The 19,294-nt window shown below is 42.6% G+C and overlaps 2 protein-coding genes across 3 annotated transcripts in view; both read left to right on the top strand.

Annotated features, from left to right (window-relative positions):
- LOC135698313 (serine protease snake-like) overlaps positions 1 to 10,786 on the top strand; it is a 32,023-nt gene extending 21,237 nt beyond the window's left edge. Inside the window, exons 2-5 of one of the 2 annotated variants that reach the window (XM_065218232.1) lie at positions 8,117 to 8,302; positions 8,370 to 8,640; positions 8,704 to 8,966; positions 9,032 to 9,445. In XM_065218232.1, coding sequence (XP_065074304.1) covers positions 8,117 to 8,302; positions 8,370 to 8,640; positions 8,704 to 8,966; positions 9,032 to 9,354 — 1,043 coding nt within the window. In that variant the 3' untranslated portion in view covers positions 9,355 to 9,445. Of the gene's footprint in view, positions 1 to 8,116; positions 8,303 to 8,369; positions 8,641 to 8,703; positions 8,967 to 9,031; positions 9,446 to 9,534; positions 9,775 to 9,849; positions 10,381 to 10,446 lie in introns of those variants that run through there. The other variant, XM_065218231.1, reaches the window with a different exon arrangement.
- A 121-nt stretch (positions 10,787 to 10,907) lies between these two features.
- On the top strand, positions 10,908 to 12,239 carry LOC135698257 (serine protease snake-like). Its single transcript, XM_065218148.1, has 4 exons — positions 10,908 to 10,968; positions 11,036 to 11,227; positions 11,295 to 11,822; positions 11,886 to 12,239. The coding sequence occupies exons 1-4, from the start codon at positions 10,908 to 10,910 to the stop codon at positions 12,203 to 12,205; spliced, it is 1,101 nt and encodes a 366-aa protein (XP_065074220.1). The 3' UTR covers positions 12,206 to 12,239.
- Positions 12,240 to 19,294: the final 7,055 nt, after the last annotated feature.

The following is a 19,294-nucleotide window of genomic DNA, read 5'->3' as shown; positions in this document are numbered from 1 at the left end:
AAATGAAATAGTGATTTATTTAATTTCCCAACTCTACATCCCTTTTCTGCTGTGAGAAAAAAAAGAAAAAGAAAAAAAAATTCAGAATCTTGGTCCTACCACGTTGACCATTTATTCGTTGTATCTTGCCGGCAACTTCTTCATTCGCTTCGGGCGCTGTTGAGGGGAGCTTCCTTCCAGATCGGAGTTCTGTGCTTCCGCTTCTCTTTCTGATGCCAGCTCAACTTCTCGGGATATTGATGGTTTCGCCGTTTGTAGGAATGAATCCTTCGAATGATCCGGAGTTTCGAGCAGTCCACCTGCATTTCGTGAAGATGGCCACTTCTTTAAATGGGAAACGGAACGGCGATACGTTACTCCTTCTTCATTTTTGACGATGACATCACTTCCAGTTTTCTTAACCACCACGAACTTTTCAAGCTTGAAATTTGGTTCCAATTTGCCTGTCTCGTAATTTTTGAGCATTACTTCGTCACCCACATCAATTTCCGATTCCTTTGCCTTCCTTCGGTTGTCAGCGTAGATCTTGCCTTGCATTTTCTTGATTGCATCACGGTCCCGTGTTTCTTCATCCCGGCACCAATACGGCTCAGTACGCATCGACGGCAACAGATCCTTTACTGGTCTCCCAGTCAATAGTTCCAACGGTGGCTTACCGGTCACCGTATGCGGAGTAGTATTATACATGTACTCGTAGTCTCTGACCGCTTTTCGCCAATCTATCTTCGTTGCCTTGGCTATTCGTAAAGCCCTCAATACGCCTTGGTTGTGCCTTTCCACCAAACCATTCATCTGCGGCCAGTAAGGAATGGTTCGGATAAGCCGTATGTTTTTTGAGATGCAGTAGCTCAGAAATTCCTCGGATGAAAACGGAGGTCCGTTATCACTTCTGATTGTTTCGGGGTACGTTTGCTCCACAAATACGCCTTCAAGAGACTCAATAGTCTTCGCTGCTGTAGTGCCTTTCATTTCAATAACCTTCGTAAAGCGACTATAGTAGTCGATGATTACCAGAAATGTTGCGCACTCTTTAGCAGAAAAGAAGTCGATTGCAATCTCCTGCCAAGCCCGCATTTCCTTCCGCATCATAGGTTCAGGAACTCCATGTCCACTCACCGCTGCGCAACCTGCACACTGCTGTATATAATCACCAACATCGCGATCCATACATGGCCACCATACCTTCTCACGTAAGTTTCGCCGCATCGCAACTATACCAGGATGACCTCTATGAGCAATCCGTAATGCTCTCTGTCGCAGTTTTAGCGGAAGCACAATTCGATCCTCTCTAACTACGATGTCTTCGATCACTCCCAGCTCTTTTGAGAATGCCTGATACCGATATAAGTCCTGTGGCCATTGCTGAGTATGAATAGCCTTGATAACCGCCGTCATGGTTTCATCACTTGCCGTTTCGGATTTTATTTCCTTTAATGTAATGGCGGTTGGCCCTTCCCCTACCGCGCAGAGATAATGTTCTGTAGTTTCATCGAATGGCTCTTCTGATGAAGTACACAATCGAGAACAAATATCCGAGATGTTACTTGAGCCTGGAATATGATGCACCGTGAAGTCATAAGGTTGAAGACGCAAGGCCCAACCTTCAGCTCTGGTACAGGCACGCTTTCCATTTTGGTGTTTTCCTCCGTAGATGTACTCTAAAGTCTTATGGTCCGTGAATACTGTAAATCTACTTCCAAATAGATATGGGTAGAATTTTTCGACGGCCCATACAACCGCCAGTGCCTCCCGCTGAGTTTGTGGATACACTCTTTCTGCTTTTGTCAAGCCCTTGGAAGCAAAACTTATAATTCGTGACTTGTTCGATTTGTCCTTTTGAGTTAGAACTGCGCCCAGACCAACGGGTGATGCATCTACAAACAGTTCCGTATTATCTCGGGGATCAAAAAATCCCAGCTTACGAACAGTACTTGCAAGCATATTTCGTAAATCGTCAAAAGCCACCTGCTGGGCATCGCCGAAATTCTCTACGTCTCCCCTAATAAACTGACGAAGTGGCTCAGTCCTTGTAGATAGATCCGGAATGAATTGCCCGACGAAATTGACGAGTCCAAGGAAGCTACGAACTTCTTCCTTCGTCTCTGGTCGTCGGAAATTCTGAATTGCAGAGATCTTGTTTTCAGAAGGGCTGATCCCGGCTGCGCTGACCTCATAGCCCAGGATTTCAAGTTTCGTTGCACCAAACACACACTTCTCCTTGTTCAGCGTCGCGTTATTTGCCTTTAGAACTCCCAATACCTCCTTTAGCCGAGCATCATGTTCTTCACGTGTTTTTCCAGAAACGACTATATCGTCAATGTATATTATTATTCCCTCGATCCCAGCCAGCATTTCGGACATCACCCGCTGAAAAATTTCCGGCGCACAGTTGATGCCGAACATCAACCTTTTAAATCTCATGAGACCCCTACTGGTCATGAAAGTGGTTATTCCACGGGAATCAGGGTGAAGCTCAATGTGGTGAAATGCAGATGTTATATCCAGTTTAGAAAAGATTTTCGAGCCCCTTAGCTTGTTCAGTAAAGTGTCGATCATGGGAAGCGGATAATGTTCGCGCTGGATAGCTTGATTAGGGTATTTCATATTTATGCACATGCGGATATCGCTCTTCCCTTTCGGAACCACAACCATTGGAGATATCCACTCCGGCGGTCCTACGGCCGGTTCAATGACATCGCTATGCAACATCTGCATAATTTTGTTGTCCACCTTCTCTTCCATCGCAGCTGGGATTCTTAAGTATGCTACTTTCCGTGGAGGAATGTCTGGATCGATCGAGAACTTAATTTGAATATTCGGGAATTTCGGAAAAACATCATCCGTAACTTCAACATTTGCAACATCAAGGCCAACTTTTAATACTTTGAGTTCTTCCGCAGTCCTCTTGCAAAGCAAAGACTTTTTGGCTCCCTTAATGACAAAAAACTCGGCGTAGGTTCGTGGTTTGAAATCATTAATTGAAATCCAAGCTTCGAATATTAGCTCAACCTGTAAAGGTTCCTGACTGGCGTATGCAGTGAACTGTCGATCACAGTTATGCCTCTTCTTGTATATCTTTGCCTTGTTCTCTACAAGTGCCTTCCAATCTTCTTCCGTGATTGTGTTGATGGCGGCACCAGAGTCTATTAAGAATGCCACTGGAAGCTCATCAATCTTGCAGGTTATTTTTCCGTCATTCGTTGTACTTCCCTAGTTTTAATAAAGAAATCAAATATAAACATCATTTCAGTTTTATTTTATTTTCCGTTTAATTTAAGTTATTAGTAATCCACACTAATCAGGAAAAAAAATATGCGGTGAGTGATTCTACAAGCCCTCAACATATGCTTACAAAAAAAATCAAAACTTATCGAATTCAACTTGAACTGAAATATAATTGTAAATCAAAAAGAAGGAAGATATAAATTATTCTACCTTCAACACCGGGCTGGGACGTCGAGATGGTCCTTCCTCAGGGTCCTCCCGGTAGCGGTAGCCAAAACGACGACGTTCGTCCTCTCGCACCGAGTTGGCTTCACCAAATGAACGCTCCCAGTTCCTGGCATTTCCGTGTCTTGATCTGCACTTTCTTGCATAATGACCGGTACGCCCACAGTTGTTGCACCGGGCGTTTCGGGCAGAACATTCCCGAGAATCCTTTCGATGCTTCCATGATCCACAATTTTCACACTCCATACGGCTGCTCTGTTCCCGTCGTCTCTCACGCAATCCCAAATTTGTCGGTCTAGGCTCCCTGTTCCATTCCTGCTTGACCGCAGCCACAGTACCATAATCTACTTCAGCCTTGAAAGGAAGTGCCTTTTCTTTCTGCTTCAATAACATCTCTCTGTTTACAGCGTAGTTGGTCAGTTCATCCAGGTTCATTGAATTTTCAAGACCTTTGTCCCTGACTCGTTCGTCATGGGCTCCCATCGCTACCTGATGCAATATTTCCATCTCTTCTCGAACCCGGAAGTCGCAACGAGCGGCTTGTGTACGTAACTTCAGTATGAAATGGTTGAAGGATTCATCAGGCGATTGCTTCAACGCCCGGAATACCTCCAGCTCGATGCGCTCGTTGCGTTTTCCCACGAAAAAGTTGCTCAATCTTTTGATTGCGTTGTCGTACTCCGGTGTCTCTACTGGCAGAAATGGTACTTTAGCCGGCTCCGGATAAATTTCATCAGCCACCGGTCGCAAGTTGTAGAAAATTCGCTGAAGGCCTCGGCCTCCTCGTGCCAGGAGTAGAACAAGCTTGTCATGTTGCGACTCAATCTTCTTCAATTCTACGATAAGTTCGAACGCTCTGAACCATTCTTCCCATTCACGACGTAAATCGGAAGGGACAACTGCGTCATTAAATGGCTCCAACGGCCAATCCTTGTCCGGATCCATCTGTAACAAAACAGATCCTCGAATTAAAAAAAAATCTATCTTTCGAAATTTATAGCGAAAATGTAGCCTAATACTCAGCAAATGCATGTTGTGATTAACAATTCAATAACCCGTGATTAAGTTTGCTTTAATTATCTCATTACACTACTGGCTGTCCTCAGCAACAAAACATCATCATGTACACAATTCCAAAAACTCGTTGTTTGTCATTATTTACCACTTTTTCGCTTGCTTCCTATTTACCAGAGCTTGTACAGAAGCGCTTCGATCATCAACCAGACTCGCATTATTACCTACTTCTAAATATTTGTGAGCACTGCGGTCCTCAACCGGCCTTGCAATTTTTTTCTCTTCCATACACAGACACAATGCTAGCATATGCGCACAGGAGTGGAACTTCGGATCTGAAAGTGGCTCCACTTGTCATTTGCGAACACTAGCGCACCTAGCGGTAGAAGGCATCTTCTGCCTGCAGTTAAGATAGGCAGCATGCTATGATAGTGTGAGTGCACATAGAAAGCCCGTGTGGAACGTTACCACAACACATCGCTTGTTGAGCAGAAAAACGAACCATTTTTGATTCACCGATTTGTTTGCACTTCCCCTTCTGTTCTGTGATATGCGCTTCGGTCTTCAACCGGCCTCGCTATCATTTCGTTTTGCTTCTTCGTATTCATGCACGCTGCGGTCGTCAGCCGGTCTCGCTATTTTTTTTACACACATGTGGTGAGCTTTAATTGTGTGCGCTACGGTCCTCAACCGGCTTCGCTTATATTTATACCTCTATGTATTGCTGCGCGCTGCGGTCGTCAACCGGCCTCGCTATTTACTCCACATATACGTAGAAAGCTTCGATTTCGTGCGCTGCGGTCCTCAACCGGTCTCGCTCAAATTTTCGCTTCTATACAATGGTGAGCACTTCGGACATCGACCGGTCTCGCTTCCTCTACTTTTACAAACCAGCGCTGCGGCTATGAATCGGTCTCGCTTTTCACTTTTGCCTCCTTTTTGCTATGTATCAGTGTGAGCGCTACGAAATTTTATCGGACCCACTGTCGATTTCATTTTACCACTTTTTTCTTCATCCTAGCCGCCATTTTGTTCTCACATTACGAGAAAATAAAAACGCTCCCGAACATCAAAAATTTTTCCGAATCGAATATTAACAAACATAGCACCATTACTCACCTCAATTAATGCTACCGGCTGCGCCAAATTGTAGAATCACGCCGGCCTTGAAATCACTCCTATTTGCACTTCCAAAAACACTCCTGCTACTAAGAGTTCTAGCTACCGCTTTCCATAAAGGTTCGATCATGACTGCCCCCGAGCATCAAGAGCTCCCGTCTCCTCTCTGCCGTCGTTCGTCAGGGGTGAAGTCAAGTCATCAACTAAAACTATAATTTCTTAGGGGTGAATCATAAACGTAAATGAAATAGTGATTTATTTAATTTCCCAACTCTACAATCATGACCGCAGATAAGATGGTCCACGAAAGCTTGAGATACGCGCAGTAACCGATAGACTTCCGGAACCCTCGAAGGCGACGCCAGAGACAGTGGAGACCGAGCACGAGTTGACGCAAGAGGAGAGAAAGGTGTTGACAGAAGCCATCAAGACTTTCCCGTGTACTATGGAGCACCGGCTTGGAAGAATCGGTCATTCAGCACGAGATTGTTCTGAACGAGGAAGTGAAACCGAGGCATCAACCGCTCTACCGGTGGTTCACCAGCCATACAGGCTGAAATGGAGGCAGAACTTGAGCGTTACAAGCGGTTAGATGCAATAGAGGAGTGTGTGCGGTAAACTACGTGTATGCCTAGATTCCCGAAGGATAAATGCACTGACTAAAAAGGATTCCTACCCAATGAGGGATATGGGCGAGATAGTTCATCGTTTGGGAAATGCAAAAAAATTCTCGGTGGTGGATGCTAACTTTCAAATTCCCCTGAAAGAAAAATCATGGGACTACATGGCCTTTCGGACTCCGAAGGGACTGTACCGCTTCAAGGTTTGTCCTTTCGGGTTGACAAACGCACCATTTACAATGTGTCGCTTTAGGTAGCAGTAACACTTCCTTCAGCAAAAAGCAAATAGACCCGCACGACAAGAGAGCACTCCCTAATAAACGGGTACTATACACTAACAATTTCATAGATGGTACGACCATACCACATAAAGTTGAGATGATATCCCGAATTGGTGGTTAGGCTCCTCTAATGGTTATTGTTTATGCGGGCTGTTGCATCTTCCATAGAACTGTGTGTTAAAATATCCGGATCCAAACAGAAAATTGATGAAGAGAATCGATTAATGTATATAGGACCTATTGAAAAGTGACGCGAGAAATCGGACATCGTTAGACTGAAGAGTCTGAATTTAGGCTCTTTACGCTAGACGAATGTGAAACGTCAAACGTTAAAGAGGACATTCTGGATCAACAATAGAAAAGGGCCCATCAGCATTTGTAAACAAACCGTTCTAAAGCTGTTTCCTCACAAAACGAAGGCCGCCCACACAAACCAACACTATCATTGGATAGGGAAAAGTTTCCCCTACCCGATGATGGAGTTGGTTTGTGTGGGCGGCCTTCGTTTTGTAAGGAAAGGGTTTGTATACAAATGCTGATGGGCCCTTTTCTATTGTTGATCCAGAATTGTTTCATACACGTGTCTTGTTAACCATGTATGCTTTGCTTCACAGTATTCTATTTACAATAAATTAATTATCATTTTAAATTTTGGTCAAGATTTAGAGTTAGTTCTGTCCTTATCTTTGTAATCATTCCTGATCATTCCTGATCAATGAGGTACAGAGGGAGGTGGCGCAGATCGTGAAATAGGGTTGTATTAGTAAACCAAAAAATCAACGCAAACGCAAGTAGTGACGTCACTACTTGCGTGTACTTGCGTGTATCGTACAGTGGTTGTGTGAGTGATTGCTTCACCTCGGTAATCCAGCTCATTGATTCCTGATCTCTTCTAAGAATATCAGAAGGACTTTGAAAATGTTGGCCATTGGATATGTTCAATACAATTCCTGATCTTCGTGATATCCGAAGCATATCTTTTGATTTCCTTGCCAGTTGTTAGTCTTCAGAATGTTCTTTTCTTTATCAACCGGATCTCTTCAAAGAATTTCTATGGACAAAATTTGAATTTGTGGATTTGTTTTAGGTCTTCAGAATGATTAACCTGAACTTTCGTAAGAATTTTCAAAGAACTTCATTTAAATTTCCGTTCAATTGTGGGTCTTCCGCAAATGTTCTGTTCATTTTGGTTTTCATCGCTGTTGTTTCTAATGCTCACAAAAATCCTCCAAAAAGGCCCTTTGATCCCCAAGTGTAGATAGAGTGCTTTGCTGGACCAATATCCTCCTTAACAAAAAAAAAACCCTCGCATGTTAAGCTGCTTCCGCAATTGGTTTGAGCAAGTCATCAACGTAGATTGCTTTAAACGCGTACTCCGTAGAGACTAGTCGAAACTTCTTGATCCGCAGAAGGGGTCGAACATGTTTCATAACAAAAGTGTAACCAAATTTTCCAGTGATTGAACATCGCATGCGTAAGTAGACGAATTCCTTGTTTTGCATCTGAACGAAACCACGTCTACCAACAAGCACTTTTTTCTAGCAATCTAGGATCGCCACCTTTGCATGATCACCACCTGATGTTGCTATTCTTCCGGACAAAATACCTAACGATACCAACCATCATCCACAGAAAATGAACCCTGCGAACTCAATGGATCACCCGGAGTCTGCCGCCCATACGCCGCCTGTCGGAAAGACCTTCAAAACAAGCCCATCGTCATTTGCACCCACTCTTTCCAAGGAGCCATTGTGTGCTGCCCGGCGGAACTCGCAAACCGATTGGTTTCCCCCGAATCGGAACGGACAGCTGTCCGGAGTATGCTCCTGACAAACATAGATAACTTAGCCATGCGAAAACTGAATTCTAACTTCTCTCGCCGTAGAATGCAACGAGTATCGGAAACTGTCGTACGACCAAGTGACCGGCATCGGACTGAGCCTGGCGTCGATTGTGGCCCGGTCCAAGGTGCCCAAGTGCGACAGAATCACGAAGTTGATTGTCGGCGGCAACGTCACCAAGCCGGGCGAGTTTCCGCACATGGCTGCGATTGGTTGGCGAGAAGCGGACAGAACCGCGTCGTTCTATTGCGGAGGATCGCTCATCAGCGATCAGTTTGTGCTTACTGCCGCTCATTGCTACAAGGATATGAATGGGTAAGATCGACACTCTATAATAAAGGGGGAAAAGATGGTGACATTTGTAACCTTCCGACACAGAGTATGGCCATCGTTTGTTCGCTTAGGTGACCAGAACCTATTCCGGGACGACGATCGAGCCAGACCCAAGGATTATGACATTACGGAATTTATTAACCACCCGCAGTTTCTACGGAAACAGGGTCAATACAATGACATAGCGCTGATCAAGCTGGATAGAGTGGTGACCTTTTCCAGTTTTATAAGACCGGCTTGCCTGTACGATCGCGAAATGGTTCCCTCAAAGAAAGCGATTGCAACCGGATTCGGGGCCTTAGGTTTTGGTATGCTACCCCACCGTGAACAGATTCCGTTATTGAAATTAATGTTCTGACCATCACTTCCACAGCCGAGGATCCTTCAAATGAGCTGATGAAGGTGTCCCTGAACATCTACGATAACAAACTATGCACCGAGGCATTTGCTGGCCATCGTACAGTGAAAAATGGTGTTCTAGCAACTCAGCTGTGCGCTGGGAACGTGGAGGGTGGCTACGATACGTGCCAGGGCGATTCCGGAGGACCTCTGCAGATCACCGACCAGGGCAACCATTGCGTGTTTTACGTCTTTGGAATCACCTCGATCGGACAGGGCTGCGGTGCGAATCTTCCAGCCATCTACACCCGCGTGGCGTCCTTCCTGTCCTGGATCGAGCCGATCGTGTGGAATTAAGTCGACAACATTCCAATCGAATTAAAATTTAGTTCAGCCATTGTCCATAAGTCAAATTGTTGCACTTGAAATAAATAAGAGAAAGTTTATCAAAGTAATGCGAATGTCATTGTTTCCGAATTTTTAATGATCTCAATCAACACAGTTTTCAATTTCTGTGATTCGTCTGATCTTCCGCAGAATATGACGCCTGCCGGCACGGTGGATCGACGGGCGTTTGCCGGCGATATTCGGCATGCAGAAACCAACTGCAGAATCGCGTCACCATCTGCAGCTACACCTCGCAAGAGGCCATCGTCTGTTGCCCGGATAGTGGGCTGCCCGACACCCGATTTGACGATAATGACCCGAAAGATCGACCCATCTGGGGAGTTCAACAGCCTTCCGACGCTGATCAGTACGCTCGGAAAGCTGTTAAAAGTGCGTATTCGAAACAATTTAAACGCCAATGTTCTAAACATAACCTCTTTCACGTTTTTTTTTTTTCATCACCAGAATGCAAAGAGTATTCGCAGCTGTCGTTCAACCGCGTCACGATCAGTGCGTTGACCCTGACGCCTACGGTGGTCACCTACGAAGTTCCTAAGTGTGACAACATCGTTAAGTTGATCGTCGGTGGAAACGTGACCAAGCCGGGTGAGTTTCCGCACATGGCAGCCATCGGTTGGCGTCGGGCTGGCTTCATATCATTCGACTGCGGTGGATCGCTAGTCAGCGATCAGTACGTGCTGACGGCAGCTCATTGCTACGTCGAAATCGATGGTGAGCTACCGTCCTTTGTGCGATTGGGCGATCAGAATCTGTTCCGAGACGACGACGGTGCGAAGCCGAAGGATGTGGCAATTTCAGAATTCATTCGACATCCGGATTTCAAGCGAAACCAAGGTTTGTACAACGACATTGCCCTGGTTCGGTTGGACAGAGCTGCAACGTTCAGCAATTTCATCCGACCGGCATGTCTGTACGATCAGCACCATGTGGGCATAGAACATGCGGTTGCTACCGGATTCGGGCTCACGGAAGATCGTAAGTTACAAGCGTAGCATTTCGATCGAGTTTGCATCTGCTTATGAGGTCACTTTAATTCGACAGACGGAGACAAATCGAATGAACTGCTCAAGGTATCGTTGAAAATCTACGACAACCAGCTGTGCAACCAACGCTACTCGAACAGCCGTCAACTGCGTAAAGGCATTATGGACAGTCAGATGTGCGTTGGGAACGTCGACGGAGGTCGGGACACCTGCCAGGGCGATTCCGGCGGTCCGCTGCAGATGACCAAGCAGGAGAATCACTGCGTTTTCTACATCATCGGGATTACTTCGTTCGGACAGACGTGTGGGTCACCGGTGCCGGCTATCTACACGCGCGTCGCATCCTATTTAGACTGGATCGAATCGATTGTGTGGGCTTAGAATAAGGTGGCAGCGAATAAAATGGGTTTTTTTGTATTTGTTTGAGTTTTCACCGCTATCCGAAGTCAAGTAGTTTGACCTTGCCTTTATTATCATAATAAACCGGTTTATTGAGCTTCAGTTCCAAGCATAGCGTCGATGATGGCGGTTCGTCTAACGTTTCTTTCCTGCATCATTGTAACAGCGGTTGCTTTAAAAGGTTTACGTTATCAGAGTTCGATCTCGATTTCACAGCATTCAACGGTTTATTTTTGTTTTACAAACAGAGGGCGATCGATGCTCGATCAACGATCAAACCGGCATCTGCACGCTCAGCTCTGCCTGTCAAGAGTTGGAAAAGGTGCAGCAACTGGGTGTTCGACCGAAGATCTGCGGGTACGCAGCGAATCGTGAGAGGATCGTCTGCTGTCCCCGGTTTGATGCAGTTCCCAAGCAGGCCATGCGAAAATGTGAACAATGTGTGTTTGATGAGTAGCCATCGTAGTAGGCATAGAAATTTAAGGTTTTCTGTTTCCATCGATCTAGATTGTGACGAGTATCGGAAGCTGGCATCAACTGAAATCAGCTTTGGAAGTTTCTTGTTGGATCCTGGAGCGGATCGGCGGGTTTTTGTTCCAAAATGTGACGAAGCGATTGGTTTGATCGTTGGCGGTACACCTGCCAGGCCAGAGCAGTTTCCTCACATAGCTGCGCTAGGCTGGTTGGAAAATGGCAAATTCAACTTCAAATGCGGTGGATCACTCATCAGCGATCGCTACGTACTGACTGCCGGACACTGTTTGATCACTACGGACGGACCTCCAGTTCTTGTTCGCCTGGGTGACTATAATCTGCAATCCACGAAGGACGGCTATTTGGGAACGGATGTTGAAATAGAAAAGATAGTAGCGCATCCAACTTATAAACGATCCGTAAGCAGATACAACGACATCGGTCTGGTGAAACTCAATCGAACGGTAACATTCGGCCCAACCATACGACCAGCGTGTTTGTGGACATCGGAAGAATCAAACCGCAAAGCGATCGCCATCGGATACGGAGCTATTGACACGTGTGAGAATACAGTGTAAGTACCATCCACGAGGCCATTTGTAATGAACATCTTTTTCCAAACAGCCGGCAACCATTCCAACGTTCTTATGCAAGTGGGACTTGACATTCTGGCATACGACGAGTGCAGTTTGGCATACCTTGGAAGCCCAAAACTACCACAATCAATCATCGAATCCCAGCTCTGTGCGCACACTGTGGAAGGAGGCAAAGACACCTGCCATGGAGACTCCGGAGGACCACTTCAGATCACCACCGAAGACCACAACTGCGTGTACTACCTCGTCGGGGTGACCTCGTTCGGGATTTCCTGCGGAGGTTTCATACCTGGCGTTTACACCAAAGTTTCCGCCTATCTGGATTGGATTGAATCGGTCGTTTGGTAACTTTTTTAATAAATACAAATACCTCTCGCACAGTGGGTACAGCCCTATCAATCAGTCATGCCAGATTACTTCGAGGTAAATTCCGGTGTCTTGGCAAAAGGAAATTCCCGAGAGGCACGCACTAGTCTTTCAATACTGCGCAACCTGCTGACCAAATATTTAAAATCTTGCTGTTACTGCATAAATGACTTAAAAGTCGTACGATGTGGGTGATGGAGAACAGCTCCATCCAGAGTCCAAAGCCTTTTGGGGGCTCAGTTGTCTGCACCTGATTTGTCCAATAGATCCGCTACTCGAACGCCAGAAGAGACAACCAATAGTGGTTAAAAAGGCACTGCTAACCAGGCATGGAAAATCATTTGCATTCATTTCGTGCATTCATTTACATTCATTTGCCCCTAACTTTTTTCATCAACTCCTCAAAATGATGTATGAAGCTTTTATAGGTTTTGTTATTAGCTACAAGTGTTGTTAACATTTCAAATCCGTATCTCTTACGTATGACGAACCAGAGCGAACAGAATCCAATACTATTTTCCAGTGAATGTATTTTACATTCACTGAAAAACAGTAACAAGTTCTGCCCGCTCTAATTCGTGATGCATCAGAGATACAGATTTGAGATTTGAACAAAAGTTGTAGCTAATAACAAAACCTACTAAATCTCTATACATCATTTTGCGGAATTCTCTTGATGAAAAAAGTTAGGGGCAAATGAATGTAAATGAATGCACGAAATGAATGCAAATGATTTCCCATGCCTGCTGCTAACACGTTTGAATAGGGATCTATTGGGATAGCATGTTAATATAACGATTGTGTGAACTTACCCTATGAAATTCTGGGCTTACTTTGGTTGCTTAATCATTGGTTGACTGAGGATGCTTTGTGGGTTGTTATTGTCGTTGCCCTAGACCAACTTCTTCGCCAGAATCGGTTCCTCTCATGATGGGGTCCTTATCACTGAATCCGGAGAAGTCTGACGGAACTAGGTCTTCTGTTTCACTATCACAGTCACAGTCGCTGCTAGTCTTAAATTCCGACTGCTTTAATTTGAATTTTGCTCCTGTCCACGTCCTGTCGAATACATGTTTTCCAGGTATATGCCTGTCTTCCCATTTTCTTGGGTTCTGGTATTCTGTACTTGAGTACCGTTTTCAAAATACCGCCTGAATCGCTTCTAAGGATGTGCCGGTAGTAGTTGAGCCTTGATATTCTTATCTTGTTGTTTATCGTATATCTACCCAGCCACTCGGGGGCAATGTAGCCACTACTACACACAAAAAATAATCGTTAATAAAATAAAAAAAAAACCATTGGTAGAATTAAAAGTTTGCGTTGGTTCTTTTTGGTAGGCTTCTGTTTTGTTTTGCATGTTTTATCTTAAAATTTAGCGGCAAAATTTCAGTGCTGCCAAAAGTGTTGGTGTTTAGAGGTATTTTTGACAGTAAACCAATTTTCATTTAAAAAAAATGTACTTTTAAAATTACGAGTCATAAATGAACGAAGAACTTTCAAACCAAAAAAATAGCTTTCGTTTTGAAAATATTCGTTGTTGAAACTATGAAGTTTGAGGAATTTTCAATTTGAAAGTGAATTATTTTTATTACAACAATTTTTGTTCTTTGTGTGTACTACTACCATAGTAGAGTTAGAGGTAACTCTAAGACTGATTAAACTGCTGACTCCTAGGTGAGTTGTTCTTACTAGATTCAAGTACTGCTGACTACGTAACTGATTTACTTCTAAAAACTAACTGCGCAAAAGTTGCCTGTTCACAACTTCAAAGTGCGCCATTTTTTTACTTAGGAAACAATGATATCAGAACAATTGTTGTTATGCTGTTATGTCAAAATTCTTATAGAGATTGCTAAAGTATGATTGTGTCAGTGATTTGTGTTCATCGGGAAAATTTTCCACTATGAATTTTTTTTTTCCGATGAAATTTTTTTTTTTTTTTTTCTTTATTAAAGAGATTTTTAGCCATGGGCTAGTTCATCTCTTATTTTTCCGATGAAAAAATTTTGCGTATACGTCGAGTATAAGAATACGTGACGTAGTGTGCGTACGATAAACGTCAGCAATCTCTATTCATGCATGTAGTTGGTCTGTCTGTTAAGGTTGTCTTCATTTTCAGCTATGTTGAGTGTAGAGGAAATGATTTTTATTAGCACCTGTAGCTAGAAAGAAAATTGATGACTATTCTGACGATTTTCTGAGATGATGCACGATGCAAGTAGATGCGAGAAATGGAAGAAGATTTTTCGTAGATTTATTCTCTAGTGGAGAATTGGGATTTAGATGTAACGCCCCCTTGGTTTTTGGTGTGTTAAAGTGAGTGTCAGCACAAAGTGGCCCCGAGCGACTTCCCCTGGTTGAAGTGCACCTAGAACACTTATTTGAGAGCACGTAATAAGCTAAAATGCGATAAGCAATAACCTTGATATGCAAAGGTGATTGACCTAAGGTCTCCTTTCCCCATGATGAAGCTGCCATCTCAGGTGTAGCTACCCGGATAAAAATAAACCATTGCTTTTTTTGTATAAGCCATTCGTATACTGTAGACTCTATAAGATACAATACGATATAGTGTATTTGAATGACAAGACAAAATGTTTTTGTTCTGTAACTACCATACATAAACAACATGTTCTCATGTAACAACACAATGAATTGTTTTTCTTATGTTTCAACCTTTTTTAACAGTGTAGACATGACTGGAACTGGATCATAGGAAAGAACGTGATAAATTAACATATTTTACACATTTTATTGTAACAAAAAATACAATTTAGTCGACCCATGGTACATATTTAACAATTCTTATATACATTTTGTTAGAAGCATAGATTCAGACGCATTTCTTTATTGAGTCATTAACTTTAACAAATGCTTTATTATTGATTTCTGTTCCTATTATCAGCTCTTGTTCTTTTTGAACGACTATCTGTTTGAAAATAAAATAAAAATTGGAATTTGAAAAGAGGATGTACTGAATAATTCCATACATAATTTCACCTTTCACATTCATAGTAAATGTTGCATCATAAGATTTTTTAAAAGGCGATATTTTTTTCCGGTTTGAACGTATATCTGTTCTGAATCAAAATATTTCGCTCTTCGAATAGTTGCCGTGGAACTTGTTCCTCTACATTTCCTCATTTATACACTTACTTTTTTTGTTTATAATTATTAAAGGATTCACAAAATTTTCGCGCTTCTTCATTTTGAATTAAGTTAAGGTCAATACTATCTTTCTTTTGCACTAAGATACACCGACTTGCAATTTGGATAACGGGTTTTTTTCCTCTGTTTGGGATCTAACACTACTGCGACCAGTAAATTGATCTATTGTAGTATATCCCGTGTCCTTAGTTTAGTGCATGTCGTATTATTCCATCACTATTGAGAACTGATGAAGTATTCGTTTTTTTTTTACAGTTGCCACTCTTGCATTTATCGCAAGGATCCGACTCTAATTGAAAGGTCCCGCTATTTATACCCTTCGGAGTATTGAAACACCCTCCAAAAGCACGCCCCTTTGTCAGTCAAAATTGGATTCCTTAGCAACAAAATTAAGGTATGACACCGATAATGACCATGCATCAGAACCCTAGTCTTAACCACTTCAAACTAGGGAACAACGAAGAGAAGATTAGGAATCACATAGATGAAGACAACTAACTCATTTTTTTGTCTTGTTTCAAGATCATCCTCGGTAGACAAAGCCGAGTCTTGTCACTTCATTTCTCAACAAGGCATAAAAAGTAACAAGGACTAAGATGTGTTCCTTGGATTACTGAAAAATCCTGTTCCCCTAGTTTGTAGTAGTCAGGACTAGGAATCGGTGGTAGATCTTACATCCCGTAACGATAACAGGTTGCTTTGGACTTTTTATGAATTGTTTCAAAACTCCATTCATATCTTCAAAACAAAAAAGTGAAACAATGGACCGAAATTTCTAACACATGAGCCTATATGCAGAAGTAAATGAACATTGTACTTCATTTCATCGATACCGTAATTTTGAACGAAAACATTTAATAATCTTTCGCTCTCTGCAATTTGCTTTTCAGTAAGACATGCATTTAAAAGTTTTTCTATTGCTATTACTAATAATTGGAAATGATCGTAGTAACTTTTCAGTAAGAAGTCTTTTAAACAAACGGAACTATAGATTAACAACCAATTTTGCCATTCATTTGCTTTCCATGTCTTTCTATCGGAAACCTTACGAGGAGACCTTGAACATTCTTGAAAAGAGCGTATGGATGTCATAATGTTATCTACTTTCCCAATGTAGCGTTTTATACAATATTCATTACTACTGAATTCGAACCACAGTCCACAAAATTGTTTGCAAACCCCAAGAAAAACTGAATGCATGTAATCAACTGGACAGTTGTTTTGTTTTTTTTTTTTTCGAGAGTTGACCAACTGCAGTCTTAATAGGCTAGAATCTCGGTTGGGCTCTCCATGCGATACACAATACTTTCAGACGACTCGAGCTATGGTGCTCACTAGGTCACTGCAGCTTTTAGGCTCGTATTGTGATCAACTGTGTATTACGACCATAAATCCGGAGAACCCCGAGATCTGGGCGCAATCGCCCCTGCAAACAAACACGTCAATCGTCGGTCTCCCGCGAACAAAAGAACAATCGTGCAAACAAACTATACCAAATCATAGAGGAACTATTCCTCTACCTGTTTGTGTTATTAGTTTTCCCAGACTGACCGCCAATTCGCGAGAAACCGACAAATGACGTGCCCATCTACAAAAGCAACTACGCTCCAACCTCGAAGCTCTCCGAAAATATGTGATAAATCATGTAAATGTAAATGGAATACAGTAATGTCCCGATTTTGTCAGCCCCCTTTTTTGAAAATGTTTTCCAATGTTCTACAAAACCCATGCCCTTTTTCAGTAATCTTCTTGAACCTATTGCACCAAAGTATACTTTAAATATCCCTCTTAACGAATGACGAATGAGAAAAATTTAGATTTATGATTATGTAAACTTATTGAAAGAAAAAAGTCTGAAGCGCGGAGGGGCTGACAAAATCGGGTCATTACTGTACTTAAAATAAATAAATTCATTTTTACCTTTTTTTGGTTGTTTGATTATTAATTGCTATTATTACCTGCTGAGAGTTGGCTCCTTTAAAATACTGTGTAGAATTTACCTCATTATTCCTCAGCTCTATCGATTTGTGATAGAACCACGCTTAGCATATTATCCTGTAGTACGACTTGGGCATGCACCATGCAAGTAAGTCATCTCTCGTCAAGATGATGGGATATGGGGTGATGGTGAAGGGATATAGGACACGAATAAAAGAACAGAGAGAAAGGTATTAGTATTGGTTACATTAACCCCCCCCCCACACACACACACACACACACACACACACACACACACACACACACACACACAACGAAAAAGAAACATAGATGCACAGACAAACAGAAATAACACATTTAATATTTCTCTCCACAAAACATAGTCACTAAAACACTACCGCCATCTGTTGAGTATCATGTGATGGATAGTACGCTGAACAGATGGCGCTAGTGTGCAGACGTCAAACGCAAGGGAACCGACCATGTGGCGGCACCACCAACCAAAAACACTCAAATTTACCGTCAAATGCGTATTCGATGAACAACCTGTAAAACCGAGTGTTATGTCTGTTTGTCTGTGATAGATGGGTTATTAGGAAAGTACAACTACATTATAACTATTAGTGCAATGGATGAACGTTAGTTTCGGGGTCATGTTAGTGTTAGAGTTTTGTTAGTATTGACCCGTATTCAGCCCTGTCGGCCCCTCGAACACTAGTCGCAGGCAGTTGTTGTTAGGACATGCGACACTGTCACTGCTACTATGTTAGAGGTATGGCCCGTCAAGTTTCGAAGTGCAAAAAAAAAACTGTTAGAACTTTCTTATAAATTAACTTTACACTCAAAGCAAACTATTTACCTTAGCATTACAAAAGCGAATTTAAAATTATTATTTTATTTTATGCTAATATTAAAATTATGATAAAACTACAATTTACGGCTCCGTGAAATTAACTCGCATGAACCTTTCAAATCAATAAACTGGAGAAAAACTACAATTTTAACAAATAGCAAAAATAAAATCATAGCGACACTTGACAAATCATCATCAAGCCCCTCATCCTTGGACAGGGGTAATCAACTGGACAGTTGTTGATGATATCAAAATATGGAATCAAAAGTAAACTTGAAACACCTTTGATTCCGTTTACAGCTATGCCACGTTTCATGCACAAATCCATCGCCCTAACAGTGTCCTGATGAGTTCTGTTATGCACTTCAAGATATTTATAACGTATTTGCTTACTCTCAGTTAAATAACCAGGATGCATACAAAAACTACAGGCTCCGTATCCATTGAACTGCTTTATCTGCTGAAGTTTACAGCGTGCTATGCTGTCAACGCAACAACAAATAGTGATAATTTTGCATGATATGTTATTAGATAAAGACAAGCCTTCGTGTGCTAGAGCCTACAATGTTTCCAAAAACGGCTTCATAAATACGTCGAGGTCAGGCTCACTACTTGACAACCAAAGCCCAGCAACTATAATGTTTTGTCTCAAAAATCTTAGAGATGGTGGTAAATTATTGATTGTCACTAATATGGGCCACAATGATTTTTTAATATTAGAATTGAAAACAGCTACTCCATCCGTGTTGAAAGAAATCAAAATGTTGTATGCACCATTCATCGTGCATCTTGTGTGTGTGTGTGTGTGTGTGTGTGTGTGTGTGTGTGTGTGTGTGTGTGTGTGTGTGTGTGTGTGTGTGTGTGTGTGTGTGTGTGTGTGTGTGTGTGTGTGTGTGTGTGTGTATGTGTGTGTGTGTGTGTGTGTGCGTGTGTGTTTTTTTTTTTTTTTTTTTTTTTTTTTGGCAAGGAGGAAACCTTCAAAAAGGCCATCGTGCCACCGCTTGACGACTGGGCGCACAGTCGCGGTGGCACGGTGTGTGGGATTCTTACCGCACTAAAACCTCCTTAGACGCCTTGCCCTTTTCCCCCGGAACCACTTGTCGTATTACTTC

This window comes from Ochlerotatus camptorhynchus, unplaced genomic scaffold (assembly GCF_037179485.1).
Source record: "Ochlerotatus camptorhynchus isolate MF236.1 unplaced genomic scaffold, CSIRO-AGI_Acam_v1.1 ptg000084l, whole genome shotgun sequence".
NCBI classification, from domain to species: Eukaryota; Metazoa; Arthropoda; class Insecta; order Diptera; family Culicidae; genus Ochlerotatus; species Ochlerotatus camptorhynchus.
This window is presented reverse-complemented; position numbering and strand designations above follow the sequence as displayed.